Raw genomic sequence first — 15,253 nt, 5'->3', positions numbered from 1 at the left:
TGTTACTACTTTTTCTAACCCAGTCTTGAAAGTTATGTTATATAGCGTAGGGAGTCACTAAGGTTGACCCATATTGAAAGGCACTATAACTTAGACTCCTGATTTTTTTTCTGGGAGTCATGTATAAGAATTTATGGGCATATTTTAAAGCTACCACAATATTTGTGAGGCTACCAAGGGAAAAGTAATCTAGGTACACTGCACAGAAATACAAAGAGCAGGAGGATGGTGGATGTTTCATAGACTAGATTTGTTTGTGGTTTAGTTCCCACTGTCCTCTTGTCATCTTTTTGAGGATAAGGGCTTTGTAACTATATATATTCTAAACACTGTTTTGACGGTTGATTGTACTTCATTTCGGGTCTGTGGAAGAAAGGTATCAAAAGTCCTAAACATGAGTATATAGCCTTGTAGACAAGCAGTGCTTGGAGTGAAAATTTGAAGGTGCATAGATGTCTGTTAGTAGCAGATTAGTTAAATTAGTTTGTCTATAATGAAAGGCTGCACTGTTTTTGTTGTTCTTAACCCCTAAGCCAATCCCTAGTCCTTTTTTAAAAAAAAACAAAAAACAAAAACAAAAATTTGAAACAAGGTGCTAAGTTGCTTAGAGCCTTGGTAAATTGCTGAGGCTGGCTTTGGACTTGGAACACTGTGAATTTTAAACTAAATGTTTTGGCACAGGAAGGTTAGTATTGAGGGGCAAGAAATAATTTAAATAAGGGTGTATAAAATGATCCTACTTGGTTATAAATTAAAATTTATCTGCTAAATATATGTATAGAATGGAGAAGATTCTGGTAGAATGTATATCAGATACTTAATAATTACTGTAGAGGTTATTTTAGATTTGTTTTTTTAAAAAAACTTATTGCTGTTAGAATTATATTTCTATTGTAAAACCAAAATCGCCCTTTAAATCACTATGTTGTTTTCTTTTTATTAACCAAAGAAGGAGGAGGGAGATAAGTATGTACAGAAAAAGCATAAAATGTTGTAATACCAGGATCTTTCAGATTATTTCTTGATTATGGGTTACTTGGATTTTCTTTTAAATGTTTACTTTCTTATTGATAAAAAGCTTGTCTTACGGTAAGAAAGAGGCTTATATTAAAGGGAAATAGTTGTATGGGATGATGTTAAGTAGCCTTATTTTATGAGTAGCTATTATGAAAAATCCAAATTTATAAACTAGTAAAATCAGGCATCTCTTGATTTAGAAGTAACTGCTAAATACTTTTAGTGGATTGAAAATATTTTTGGCTTAGCACATTTGATTTACAAGGAATTCTTAAGCTACCTCTCTTCTGCATTAATCTTATTCTTTATCATTATACTATAGGTTTTTAGTAATCATACAAGACTGAAGCTAGCATAAAAATTACTTTAATAGGTATTGTATTACATTAATGTCTGTTATTGCTTTCATGTCCCTGTCTTACTCCTTTATCTTACAGAAAATTGATAATTAATTTTGTTCTTATATACCATAGGATGTATTTTGGAGATGCAGACAAAATATCTTTGATGAAATGAAGAAGAAATTTTTACAGGTAGTCTGCTGATGTAATTGCTTTAGTGTGATAATCAGCAGAGCAAGTAACAGCATGTTAGTATTTTTGTTTAATAACAAGGCATGTTTTACATCTTATATAAAAATAGCTTATTTGGCTATTTTATTTCTGTCTAGTTTTAATAATTGAAAGTAATTTTCCATGAATTTGTCTCATAGTCCCTTGCTTTTAGTCAATGACTGATATAAAAGCCATGGAACCCTTTGTTTTGACTTTGGGTATGGTATTCCTTTGTTTTTTACATTTATATTTATTTTCAAAACCTTTTTTTTTTTTTTTTTAATACCAGGGATTGAACCAAGGGGCTCACTGAGCCACATCTCCAGCCCTTCCTTTTCTTAATATTTGATTTTTAGAAACAGGGTCTCACTGAGTTTCTAAGGGTTTTGCTAAGTTGCTAACATTGGTTTTGAAAAATCCTCTTGCCTCAGCCTCCTGAGCTGCTGGGATTACCACCATACCCAGCTATTTTCTGAATTATTAGTAGTGCTAGAACTTAAATGATCTAATAATTTACAAAGTTACAACCCAGAAATCTTATATGAAGCATAAATAAAATTATCACCTTCTTGGTAGACTTGTGTGCATTATAAACCTAGACTTTACTATGATGTAGTATTCTATTTTAACCCTTACATAATATTTAATTATCCTTGGGTCCCTTTAGCTCTAAGTTATTTCTCCAAGACTCCTCGATTAATCTCTTTTGTGTTCCCCAAGTGTGGTAAGAGACCACTTAGATAAAGACCACATAAATAGTATCTTTGGGATAGGGTGATGAGAGGATCTTAAAAATCTTTTACTTTCAAGTAAATTAGGGCTACTTCATGAGTAGCCCAGTGATTATCAATTAAAAATAACATGGTCTGAATGAGGCTGATACATTTTATAATTTTCAGTGAGCAAAAATATTCATACTAGCATTCTCTTTTTAATCTATGACAATATATTAATCATGAACTATGGCTCTAAGCTTTAATTTCTTAGCTCATGCAGCTTCTGTACCATGAACTAAAGAAAATGGACTTTTGAGTGTGTGTATGTTTATTTACAACCATGATATTCTTTCTAATATCCTTGAAAGGAAGGCAATCTGGAGAGAAAATGGGTTGGCTATTGAATGTTGAGGTAGAGGTTACTTCATAATATTTTCATTATTTATCTTAGGCTTTTATTTTCTCAGAAAAATTTTAAATGTTGTTTAATATTAACTTATTTTCTGCATGCTGATGACAAGTTGAACATACACCATCAGTTGTGTACTTTGTGTTTTTTAATAAGAAACACCTAGGAATTATTAGTTGTGTACTTTGTGTTTTTTAATAAGAAACACCTAGGAATTATTTTATTAAAAAATTATGCTGTTAACATCTAAAAACTCAGATTTGAATTTAGAGCCATGAGAAATGACAAGAAAAGGAAACAAGATGATTTAAGAGGCAAATGTGCTTTCATCAGGCTCTAGAGTTTCTTGGAAGAATGATCTATGTCAACCATGTCTGGGTGTTCCTAGCAGCAGTTCTGTCTTTGGAAGAAAATTATGCTTTCCATATTTTTATCACAATCTGTTTTAGCTTTCGTAAACACGATTATGGCTTTCTTCAGATTCTGCCAGTAAATCTAGCTTAGTTTCTTTGATGAGCTTGGGCATAACACTCGGCATGTATGGTGTTAAATATGATGACTTTGTCCTTATTCTCACAAGTATAATAGTACTCTGAGTTGTCTATAAAATGCTAGACAACTTTGTGCCCTTTTAATAGCTCAACTAATATGTAGTAAATGTTTTTCTAAAAGAAACATGCTTTAGGCTTTTCTGATTCCTTGAATTCATAGAACTCTTTTGACCAAAAAAATTTTCTCCCTTTCCAAGATTATGATACATCCTCAGAGGTCTTTTCTTATATATTGTGTATAACACTAAAATGGGCTCCTTCACCCCCAACACCACTATTACCACATCTTTCTCAACTAGTATCTGCATGTGCTTAATTGTTTTTTGCTGTGTTTTTGTTATCTATTGCTTTGTAACATACTACCCTGAAATTTAATGTCATAGAAGAACAATTAGTTTATTTACTCACAATTCTTTGAGATGGGATTTGGGCTATTCAGTTCTTCTGCATGTGACATCATTACTTGGTTCCATTCACCTGTTGCTGGCTTTGGATGGAATGTAAAAGAAGGCTTTTCTCATACATCAGACGAGTGCTTCCACTAAGTGGCCAGTTTCTCTGTGGATTGTATGTTGATCCCAGAGCAATTGGATTTTTTAAGTGCTGACTGGTTTATAAGAGGGAAGATTTCAAGAAGTACAAAAGCAAAGTTACTGGTTTCTCTGAAGGCCCTGCCTCAAGTTACACAGTATCATTTTTTGTCACATTCTAAGGGTCCTAGATGTTCACCCTGCCAGTCCAGATTCATGAGAAGAGGGAAGAGAATAGCAAAAAATTTTTCACCATCTGTAATCACCCTGAAGAGAAAGGGGGAAAAAAAAAAAAAAAAATATATATATATATATATATATATATATATATGTATGTATGTTGTTGCCCTATTTTCCCAATTCTAAGAAATACCTTTTCCATTTAAATGTTTTAGAAAGTTATATTGTAGAGGGTGTGTTTTTTTTTTTTTTTTTCCCTTTATCAGTTCCCAAATTGGAGTTGGGGAAGGAGGAAATTTTTTTTAATATTCATTTTTTAGTTGTAGATGGACACAATATCTATTTATTTATCTATTTTTATGTGGTGCTGAGGTTTAAACCTAGGGTCTCACACATGAGAGGCAAGCACTCTACCGCTGAGCCATAACCCCAGCCCCGAAGGAGGAAATTTCACCTCAGTGTGATTAGTGTAGGCAAAAGTGATTCTGGAAGTTAGATGAAATCTATGAATGGTAGCCACATATTAGATTTAATTATAGGTGAAATAAAGAATGGACCAGAAGGTTGAGTATAAAGTTATTGTTAAAAGTGGCTAGACTAGAACTTTAAGGAAGTGCCTTTTGTTTATTTGTTTAAATTATATTAGAATTGAATTCAAGAATAAATGTGATTGGTCCAGAAATTTTACATATGGAAACAGAAACTATGCAAAGTTTTATGTAGGCATTCATCATAGAATTATTTTTTAGGAGTATATAAAAAAAGTCTAACCTAAGACCCATGGAAATAAAATTAAGTAAATTATTATTGATTCATGTATTAAAAAAATACTATTAAAATACTATTCAGCTATTAAAAGGATGAGTTAGACCTGACAAGACTGGAAGTTGGAAAACAACATGAAGATTCTAATTCATTGTTTATGTTTAAGAAGCCTGCATGTATGTGTGTGTGTGTATGTGTTGAGTTATGGAATTACTGGGGATTTCCATATTTTCCTGTGTAGTCTTTTTTTTTTTTTAATTTTTTTAGTTGTAATTGGACACAATACCTTTATTTTTTTTAATGTGGTGCTGAGGATCGAACCCAGTACCTTGCACATGCTGGACTAGCGTTCCACCACTGAACTACAACCCAGCCCCCCTGTATAAAGTCTTATTAGTTTTTTAAAAAACTGAGCATAAATATATGTATAGAAAAGAAAGCTATAGTCATTTTTTTTTAAAGAATAAAGGACACATAATATTAAATTTTGTGTTTACTTACAGCATGTTTAGTCTTCAGGTGGGATTCTATTGGGGGTTTAGCTCCTTACGTGTTTAGATATAAGAAAAGAAGTTTGGAGTGCTTTGCACTTACATATTTAGAGAAAGAACCAGGAACTGGCAATATCTGGCCACATGATGTTGCCACATGACTGTTGTTATGTCTATTACTATACAGCACTTTTAATTTCTGAATTTTTAAGTAAAGTCATCTTCTTTGGACAATTAACTCAAGCCCATCTGAAGCTTTAAAATCTAGCTATTGCAGTATTTTATACCAAAAATCACTTAAATCATTCAAACCTAACTTACCTCTGAAGTTTACTATTGGAACTATAAAAATGGATCTTTGGTAGTTGAAATAATTGAGTTTTCCATTCCTTTAGTGTAGACCAGAGATTATTTTTAAAAGCTCCATTTATGTTCTTAATTTTCAGAAATGTGTTTCTCTTTTTCATTTTTAAAAGAGTTATTATTGGTAATTAAATATTTTGATTTGTCTGAAATGTAGTGCTAGCCAATCTGTTTCAAATATTATCCTTTTATAGCAACTAATTTCTATTTTAAATTAATTGGATTAACCTTAATTTACATATCCTTTGCAAACCCCAAATTATTTTGCAGAAACAAATTATGGTTGTTTTATTTCACTGAGCAAACTAAACACCTTGTGACTAACCTGTTTTTAGTACTAGTCAATAGTAATAATTATTTTTATTTTAAAATGGATAATATAGAAGCAACAGGAGGTTGGAGTTGATTTTGTTGTTAAAAAAAAGGAAGTCTTAATACATCTAGATCATATTTCTGAATGGCCTATGATGGTATTTGTCAGTTTAATGCCTCTAGTTAAACGATTGCTGCTCCTGACTTTCAGGAAAAGTAAGAGATCTACTTCACCAGATTTGTATATTAGAATACTCTTTAGGATTGAAGAAATATTAGATTGGAAGAAATTAAACTTCTCAGAAACCCATTGTCATAATTTAGGTGTAAGATATTCTGATTGGCAGGAATAAAGAGCAGGAGAAGTTCAAGGGATATCTAGAAGGTAGAATTGATAGGATTTGATGGTAGTGTCAGGTGAAAAAGAGGAGTGAGACTGATGCTCAGCCCAGCTTTCTGTTTCAAACAGCTAGGTGTTAGAAAGAAATTCCTTTACTCAAGTATTTGATGTAATCACTACCCCTGTGGAAAGTAGAAAGAAGACTGTTTTGCAAGTTCTTAAGGATGGGCATAATTTCTTTGGGAAACTCCTTTTATTAAATAACTTTGTCTTAATAATTACTGAATACACTAGATGAAATACTAGATGAATACACTAGATGAAAAAGGAGAAAGGAAAACTTGTGACCCTAATTCATTTCCAGATTGGCAATTGAAAAGATTTTTTTTCCTTGTTTTTCCCTCCTGTTACTTCTTGCTGATTTGTTTCAATAAGTTTAGCTCCTAACACATTGATATGTGGGGCTTTTTGGACACGTGGAATATGATATAGCAGCCTAAAAGGTTAGAGGATTTTGTAATATTTAGACAACGGACACTTTCCTTTTCTTCAGGAGACCCAGAAATGCTGGGTTTGACTGTTGGCCTGGTAATGACACATTTTTAAGGATCAGATTTTATAATTTGTAACTTAAGATAGTCACAGCTTGTTGACCATCACTTTACAAACTTGAAAGGTAAAAGCAGATGTACAGAAGAATGACTTTCGATTCTGAAATATGCCTTAGGTTTTCCAAAATTAACATCTGTGGTGCTTATATGTTTGACATATCAATTGGAAGATGTTTCAGGCCTAATTTTAAAAAAGTAATAATACTAGTACAGAGAAAATAATTCCTATTTTGTGGGTTCTTTGACATTTACTCATGAAAGATTTTTTTGATATTATGGTTATATTTCTTTAAAGATAAATGGTATTTAAATTTTTTTTTTTTAATTTCAGATAGAAAATGCTGCTGAAGAACCTAGAGTCTTATGTATAATACAAGATACTACTAATTCAAAGACAGTGAATGAACGGATCACTTTAAATTTACCAGCGTCTACTCCAGTCAGAAAGCTCTTTGAAGATGTGGCCAACAAAGTAGGCTACATAAATGGAACCTTTGATTTGGTGTGGGGAAATGGAATCAATACTGCTGATATGGTAAAACCCCAGACTTAAAGCATCTACTCTTAAGCTGCTGATAATGTCATTATAGCCATTATTATTGTTGTCACTAATGATTTCATAAGTCCTGGATATTAATGGTATCTTTAATATCATAAGCACAAGTATAACAGCTGCAGTTAAAAGTGTGTGCAAGTCAATAACTGGATCGCTCTTCTTCCCTTTGCCTCCATTCTGGATTCAACATTTGTTGTCCTAAAGTTTGCATAATGTCATGTCATCAGTTTTTTCACTCATGAAAGGTGACTATCATAATATTGTGTCAACTAAAGAAAAATTTACTAAATGGAATGATGTTCATTTTATATTTTTAAATAAAATATGTATTTTGTGATCGTATGTTTTAAATAAAAGGAAAAATGTACATAGAAAAAGAAAGAAGTGTAAGGATATATATAACCCATTGTTAAGAAAGGTTATTTCTAGGTGATTTTTATTTTTTTATTTATGTATCTATGTATATTTCTGGGTAACTTTAAAATGTTTATTTTTCTGTATGAATATGTGTAGCTTTTGATTTTAACTTTCAAGCTCAAAATCATTTCTTTATTGGCTGCTGTACACTCAGGTATCTTTCACGGTATGTTTCCTTATTTCAATCTTCTACTTGTTCTGTTAACTATTTCCTTAATTATTTATCTTTATTTATTGTACTTAATTTATTTCTTTCATAATGTAGCATTTCCTCTGATGTTTAGTGGTTCTTGTTTTCTACTCATCTTTATATTTGAGAGTCTTTGTTAACTTCTGTATGGATGCTGTTTAATAATGTACTATGTTCAGTTTCTGGGTTTTGTGAGGAAGGGGTGGGACATGCTGCAGGCTATGGTGTGTTTATAATTTGTCCTGGAATCAACTTGTTCTGACTGTGGTTTTGAGAGGTGATCAGTACCTAGCTGGATAGCACTGCTCTGTCCTACTGGCAAAAGGCCCATGCTTGACTCTGACAGATAAAGGGAAAAGGTACTGTCTGTCCCTTAGCCAAAGGAGGTAAAGAAGAGAGGCTAAGCTGATCAGAAAGCCTTTTCCCAATTGCTCACTCTGATGCTTCTTTGGCTTGTACATTTTCACCTTAGTCTACAGTTCTCTACCACCTTTATCTCCACGGTAGTTTTCTATAGGCATTTTGGGCCACGGTTTCCTTTAGTGTTGTTTTTCCATAGATCCCATCTTCTTTCTGTTTTTTAATGTCTCAGAACTTCTGGTTTGCTAATGACACTTTTTATTTTCCTGCTCTGCTGGTAGATTTTTCTTTAAAAAACTACTTTTTGATATTGCATGGAGTTTAGAGGAGGAATATTTCTAGACACACATGTAGGTCACCATTTGATTCGATCCTATATTCATTTTTACTATGAAAATAAATAATTGTAACTACTAAAAAAGAAGAAAAAATCCTAGAACTCTTGATAGACATCTTTCCTTGGGCCATTTTGATAAGGGAACTAATCCCATTCATGAGGGCTTCACCTTCAAGACCTAAAGGCCCCAACTCTTAATATATTTAGAAATTAAGTTTCTACAAATGAGCTTTGGAGAGATAAGCATTCATATCATAGCAAAGACTGATCAGTTTTGCATGGGAGAGTTGTGAAAGAGACTTTTGAATTGGATCTCATTTGCATTATAGAATTGTATTCTAAATAGTCTTTTTGGTTCCTGTCTCTCAGTTTGATTTTACCCTGCATATTAGAGGGTAAGACCTGCAGTTATCTTAAATCATAACACTAATGTTAACTTTTTAGTTCAAAAGCCTTCAACCATTGCTCACTGCCTATTGTTTAAAAATCAGATTCCTTGAGTTTAAGACAAGCTGTGATTGATCCTTAAATCTTTGGTAACTCCCAGATATTAAACTAACTTTTTAACACAAATTTCCATATATTTTCATTCTCATTTTTGCTTATATTACCCTTTCATATCCTGTGTCATTGTTGTTCTGTTTTCTGGGAAACTGCCTCTTAATAGCAAATGAAATTGTGTATATATGCATATCCCCATGGTATTTGGAGGGCATAATTTTAATTGGTTCCTCAGAAGAGTCAAAACTGTTTGATGTTTCTGATTCATCTTTTCTTTTTTCTTTTTCTTTTTCTGCAATACTGGGGATTGAACCTAGGGTCTTGCACATGCTAGGCAAGTTCTTTACCACTGAGCTATATCTCTAGCCCCACACCCCCACCCCTGTTTTCTTTCCCATTTTATTTTGAGACCAGGTCTTGCTAACTCACTCAGGCTGGCCTTGAACTTGGAATCTTCCTGTCTTAAGGGCTCTTTCTGAAGATTATATTGCATTGGTTACTTTTTAATTATTTTGATTGGGTTTTTAAGTGTGTAGCTTATCTGGGAATTCTCACTACTTTTACATCAAAACATTTATAGTTACATAAAATTATCTTAATTTTCATCAAAATGATATAGCATACATTTTAAAGAACATGGAAATAGAATGTTTGTAGATTTTTTTTTTTTTTTTTTGTGTGTGTGTGTGTGTGTGGTACTTAGCATTTTTTCTTACTTTACCTTTTCTATCTTCAGTTTTTTAGATGTTGGGGAATGTGAGCCTTTGGGATAACTGCCAGTGTATGCACTGTCACTGGGCTTAGCCATCCCAGTTTATGAGTGGATGAGTTAATTCCAAGACTACATGAACAGAAATTTGACAGAATCATTACTGAAAAAATACTGTTTAAATGTATATATGTATGCATTTATATATTTTTCTTATTGTTATAAGTAATGTTTCTCATAATCTTAGATACTGTGTTTTATGCCTGTAGGCTCCACTGGATCATGCCAGTGACAAGTCTCTTCTTGATGCTAATTTTGAGCCAGGAAAGAAGAACTTTCTGCATTTGACAGATAAAGATGGTGAACAACCTCAAATACTGCTGGTGAGCTACTTATAAAACCCATATTCATAGTTTTTTTTTTGTCACTGTCACCTACTATTTTGGAATGCAATTTTCCAAAGGAAGGAGGAAAGATGTTTTATAATTTGTATTAAAAATTATTATTTTATGTTGGTTTGCTGTAGGCTCTGAATATCCATGGCACCATTGTTTGTATAAACAGTCTGTTGCCATATTCAGGTAAACATGGGTTGCTGTCTTCAACACCACTGTCACATCAGAGATGGGAGTAGGTCTAGAATAAGTTAAAACGAATGCTACAAAGATTTCCTGCATTTCAATGGCCTTTCCTTTGGTTAAGCATTCACTTGGTTCTTATAAATCATTGTCAGTGTTTGTCATTTGTGTGTGTGTGTGTGTGTGTGTGAGGCTGATTCTATTTCCACTTCCCCATGCCTCGCAATCCCATTGCCTTCTTTGTAATATATAAGTTTGATGCTTTGTTTCTATATATTCATTTAGTGTTTACCCCAATTTACATTTATTTTAATAAGCTTTCCTGCCTCATCCTGTAGTGTTTATTCTAATAACTCCCACTTTGAGATGTATTTTCTCAGAGTTCTGATATTTAAAGGCATTGGGGGAAACTAAAAACTATGGAAAGTAAATCTTATTGGATAGTTACATGTATGTGGGGTAAGAATATGTTGTAGAGGATGTGAGTTTAAAAACAATTAAGAAAGTCTCGTCTGATTTAACTTACTCTTTCACATACCAGGAAAGCAAGGCTCAGAATTTATGGATTAAGAGCTTTTTTTTTTTTTTTTTTTTTCAGTACAGCTTTGCTCAGGAAAAATTGTTCTATTGGACGCTTTTCATTTAGAATCCTCTTTGGAATAAAAACTTATTTTTGGATGATAGATAGTAATTAAACAGAGTACATCCATACTGAAAGCTGTTCCTTAATCTCCATTTATTTTCTTGGCATCATGAAATTTTGATTAGTATGAGTGATACCGAAGTCTAAATTAGCTATTAATTTAGAGATTTCTAGATTCACAATTTGAGGATTCATGTTTTAATATGTAGAATTATTCTTCAATTCTGTCTTAATTTCTTTGCTGTTTTTATTCATTAATCCTTTTCAACATCTTCCACGTTAATAGAAAGTTTGTTGTTAGAAGACGTGGGGTTACTCCATCTCATCCAACAATTACTAAGCATCCCCTGCCTGTGAGGCCTAAGTGGTAACGATGTAAAAATGAATGGTAGACTCTGTCATCAAGGAGTTCACAGTGGTACTTTTGTTCTATTAGCACCCAAAATTTATTTTCTTGTGTAAACAGAACATTTGAACAAGAACTTTAAAAAATTTAGAAAGTAAGCACTATTTGGAAAGGAACATGAACACCTTTCCAAAGAGTTTTATTTCAAACATCTTCTAAACATTATTGGAAATGAGTGTGTACACTTCTTTGAATGTCTTGATTGGAACAGTAATAGTAATGTTGCATCTTTTTTTTTTTTTAATTGCCTCAGCAATTAGTATGTCTTTTTTTTAATGTTTCAGTACATTTATTATTCACTAAATATTGCTTATGCTGCCTTTTAGGAGGATTCCAATAACATGGATGACAGCGTTCATGACAGGTTTATAGGTCCACTTCCAAGAGAAGGTTCTGTTGGTTCCACCAGTGATTATGTCAGTCAAAGCTACTCCTATTCATCTATTTTGAATAAATCAGAAACTGGTAAGATTTATTATTGTTGTTGTAGTTTCATAAAATCCTTGGACATTAGACTTTGAGTAGTCTTTGTAATTTCAAGCCTAATCTTCTCATTTTATGGGCAAGCAAAGTTTGAACAAGAATATGGTTTTCTTTTCCCTCAACTCAGTAATGTGGACAACATGTTTTTACTATATTGTTACACCTCTATTTAGTAATAACCTAAAAGATATTTGATTTTGTATTTTGAAATTCTTTTTATAATTTTCTGTTTTGTCTCTAATCTTTAAAGTTTTTAAAGTTGACTTTATCTGGAATTGGAAGTCTTTATTATCTTATTTTAGATTAGAATAGACTCAGGAGTATACTTTCATTTTGAAGCAGATGGGCCATGTTTATTTTACTGGGTCTGTTGTATCTTGTAGTTAAATCATGTTTGAAATGATTCACATCATTTAAAACTTTCTGTTAGCTTTGTTTCTAAACATGTTTTAACCAAATTTCTGAATTTTTTCAAATTACAGAGCTAGTGAAATTGCTTTATTTATATAAAAGTTTTATTCATTTTTTATATTTGAGGTTGGTTAATTGCATAGTGAATGTAATCTAGATACTTTAACATATTTCATCTTTCAATGAACATTTTTAGTAGATAGTATTTTCATATTGAAAAAAACAGAAGTTGGGGTTCAGAGAAGCCTTTGCGTAGCTAGTTAATGGCATTTCATTCTAGATATGGCTTCAGAATCTTTACTAGTAAAGAACTCCAAAATTGATGGTTTCAAATACTGTATTAGTAAATACTTACTATGAAAAATACTATAGAATTACTTTGCAGTTTTTGTTTTAAGGTGATCTATAAACTTTCATTTACTGTATTGTATAATTAACATAATTTCTTCATAACTCAACATTTTGTAGGCTTAATAGCTTGCTTTTCCTGGAAGTATAATAAAAGCCTTTGATGTTTGGTATTTGGGGTAATTTGTATCAGTTGAATGTTTCATCATATACCACCAAGAATAAGGGAATACAAAATTATCTTCCATTTCAGATAATAAGAGATAATAAAATTGTTTTCCATTATGCTATCTACATTCTCAGATTTTTATTTCTTCAAAAATCATTTTACGGGATACTTGTTAGAAATGTAGGTTTCAAGATATTACTTCCCAAAATTCTGATGTGACAGCTCAGAAATAGGAAGAAATTTCATTTTGTTTTAAATAAGTACCCTAGATTATTCTGAGATAGTAGGAATGCTTTGATAAAGTTGCAGGTTTAACAAATCAGTATTTTGAAATATTTGTTGTGTATTTTGACAACTGATTGTGTCCTTTTATGAGAAGTATTTATAGAACACTGTTGTACCAGGTTTAACTTCCTGTGGCTCTCTTGTGGCCTGTAAATTCCTTTAAGATTAAGGTGTATTTTTAAAAAGTGTTCTTTGTACAAATGTAATGCATGCTATTGTCATGCTGTAAAATGAAAAGAGTAAAAATCACTGACAGCACCACTAGCAGCAACCACTTTTAGTGATCTTGCTTATTTTTACATAGCCTTCATATGTATACTTTTTAAGAAAATGGGAGTCATGTTGAGCAGATTTTTAATGTAAATTTTTTCACTTTTCAAATAGCATTTTTCAGTGCTATTAAATATTATTTTAATATAGTGTTTAATAAGCTAAAAGTAGTATTTATTTGATCTATTGCTTATGGAATAAGAATTCTTATATTTAAGCTTTAATTTTCATCTCTGATTATTTCCATAGAAAATATTATTAAGCAATTGAATTAAGTTGAAATTTATTAAAATTTTTAATAAACTTTTGATATAAATTGCCATGTAATATCCGACTATCTTCATCCTCACATACCTTTACTTTTCCTCACATACCTCTATTTCATTCCCTTTCCCTACTTGTACATTTCCTCTGGGTGCTGCCTTTCTGAATTAAAATAGTCTATAAGTATCCAAAGGGGTTGTTGTTCAAAAGTTATTTTGTTAGTCACTATTGAATTTGGATTTCCCTGAAGAAATTATTATAAATCTTGGCACCATTTATGAAATGTTTACATCATGATTTCAGCTCAGGGCTCTAGGAACACATTTCTCAAAGTTGCAAGGGAGTTGAGAACTTAATGTATACGTCCCTGTCCTCTTTGCTTGCCACCTCCTTCTGGTAGCCAACCACTGTTGATAGGAGACTATGAGAATGTAAATTTGGGGGCTAAGTTTGGTGTGGATTCACAAGTGATTAGAAACTTTAAGTCTGAGTGTTTTTGGTCAGTTTCTTAGATAAGTCTCTAATTCACACATGATTAGAATCTTTAAGTTCATGATATATGTCTTAACAGTTCTCTTTTTCCTACTCTAGAAGCTAGCCTTGTTTGCTTTCTCCTTCCTTAGTTGGTTCTGTATAGGATTCCCCTTTGTCTTTCTACAGGATGGCATATGTTCTCACATTCTTCCTTCTTACTAGCTTATAGTAAAAATATTGATTTACGGTTATTTCAGCTATAGAAACCACTTAATGATAGTGGTCACTTTAAGTTTGATTTAGACAATACATAATGACAAGATTCATATAAAATTCTTTGGTATTTTTATTAGTCTCACTAGAATTTCAAACTTTGAGGAAATAGTACAATTATGAGACATACTTTTCCTTTTGTTTAAATGTGGTGCTAAGACAAGTACAAAGGACCTTTCTATGTGGTTTTTATTGCTCATGGCAAAATTTAATTGATGGTACTACCTTCTGTCAGTCTCCCCTCCTCCCTTTACCATGTTGTTTTAAGCACATGAAAGGGAAACCAGGTCACAAATTAGTGGTGCATGTTTGGTCTTTAGGTACACAAGGGATTGTATTATTCATTTACCTTTTAAGGCTCCCAGTAATTTGGCCATCCCTGAATGTTGAGGAACTGGAAGGAGATAGAGAAGGGAAATCCCAGGCAGGCTCAGCTGAGAAGGAGGAGCAACCCAGTTTCCAGGCCAGATCACTGTTTATGGAGAAGAGTCTGTTTATATGAACTAAGAATGAAATAATGCTTTTCATTATTAACAAATAAGCCAAATATCATACATATTTATGTTACTTGTAAGTCATGCTGCTCCCTCATGTGCATCTGCTGCTGTGTTTATTAGTAGTAAAGAAAGAAAAAAATCAGATTTGACCCCTGCTCTTGTAGTCTGATGGGGGAAGACATAAAAAAAAATTACAGAACAGTACAATAAAGATTCTAATATGGAATAAAGACAGACAGTTCT

At 32.2% G+C, this 15,253-nt stretch overlaps 1 protein-coding gene across 2 annotated transcripts in view; it reads left to right on the top strand.

Annotated features, from left to right (window-relative positions):
- Usp47 (ubiquitin specific peptidase 47) overlaps positions 1 to 15,253 on the top strand; it is a 105,673-nt gene that overhangs the window by 29,477 nt on the left and 60,943 nt on the right. The window contains exons 2-5 of one of the 2 annotated variants that reach the window (XM_058576956.1): positions 1,491 to 1,550; positions 7,171 to 7,374; positions 10,179 to 10,292; positions 11,863 to 12,001. In XM_058576956.1, the coding sequence (XP_058432939.1) occupies positions 1,491 to 1,550; positions 7,171 to 7,374; positions 10,179 to 10,292; positions 11,863 to 12,001 (517 nt within the window). The remainder of the gene's footprint in view (positions 1 to 1,490; positions 1,551 to 7,170; positions 7,375 to 10,178; positions 10,293 to 11,862; positions 12,002 to 15,253) is intronic. The other variant, XM_046437973.2, reaches the window with a different exon arrangement.

The sequence above is a fragment of the Marmota monax genome, unplaced genomic scaffold (genome assembly GCF_021218885.2).
Source record: "Marmota monax isolate L192 unplaced genomic scaffold, Marmota_monax_Labrador192_F-V1.1 WCK01_AAM20220418_F8-fsc00061, whole genome shotgun sequence".
Taxonomy (NCBI): domain Eukaryota; kingdom Metazoa; phylum Chordata; class Mammalia; order Rodentia; family Sciuridae; genus Marmota; species Marmota monax.
The sequence above is the reverse complement of the archived record's forward strand: the minus strand, read 5'-3'. Positions and strand labels throughout refer to the sequence as shown.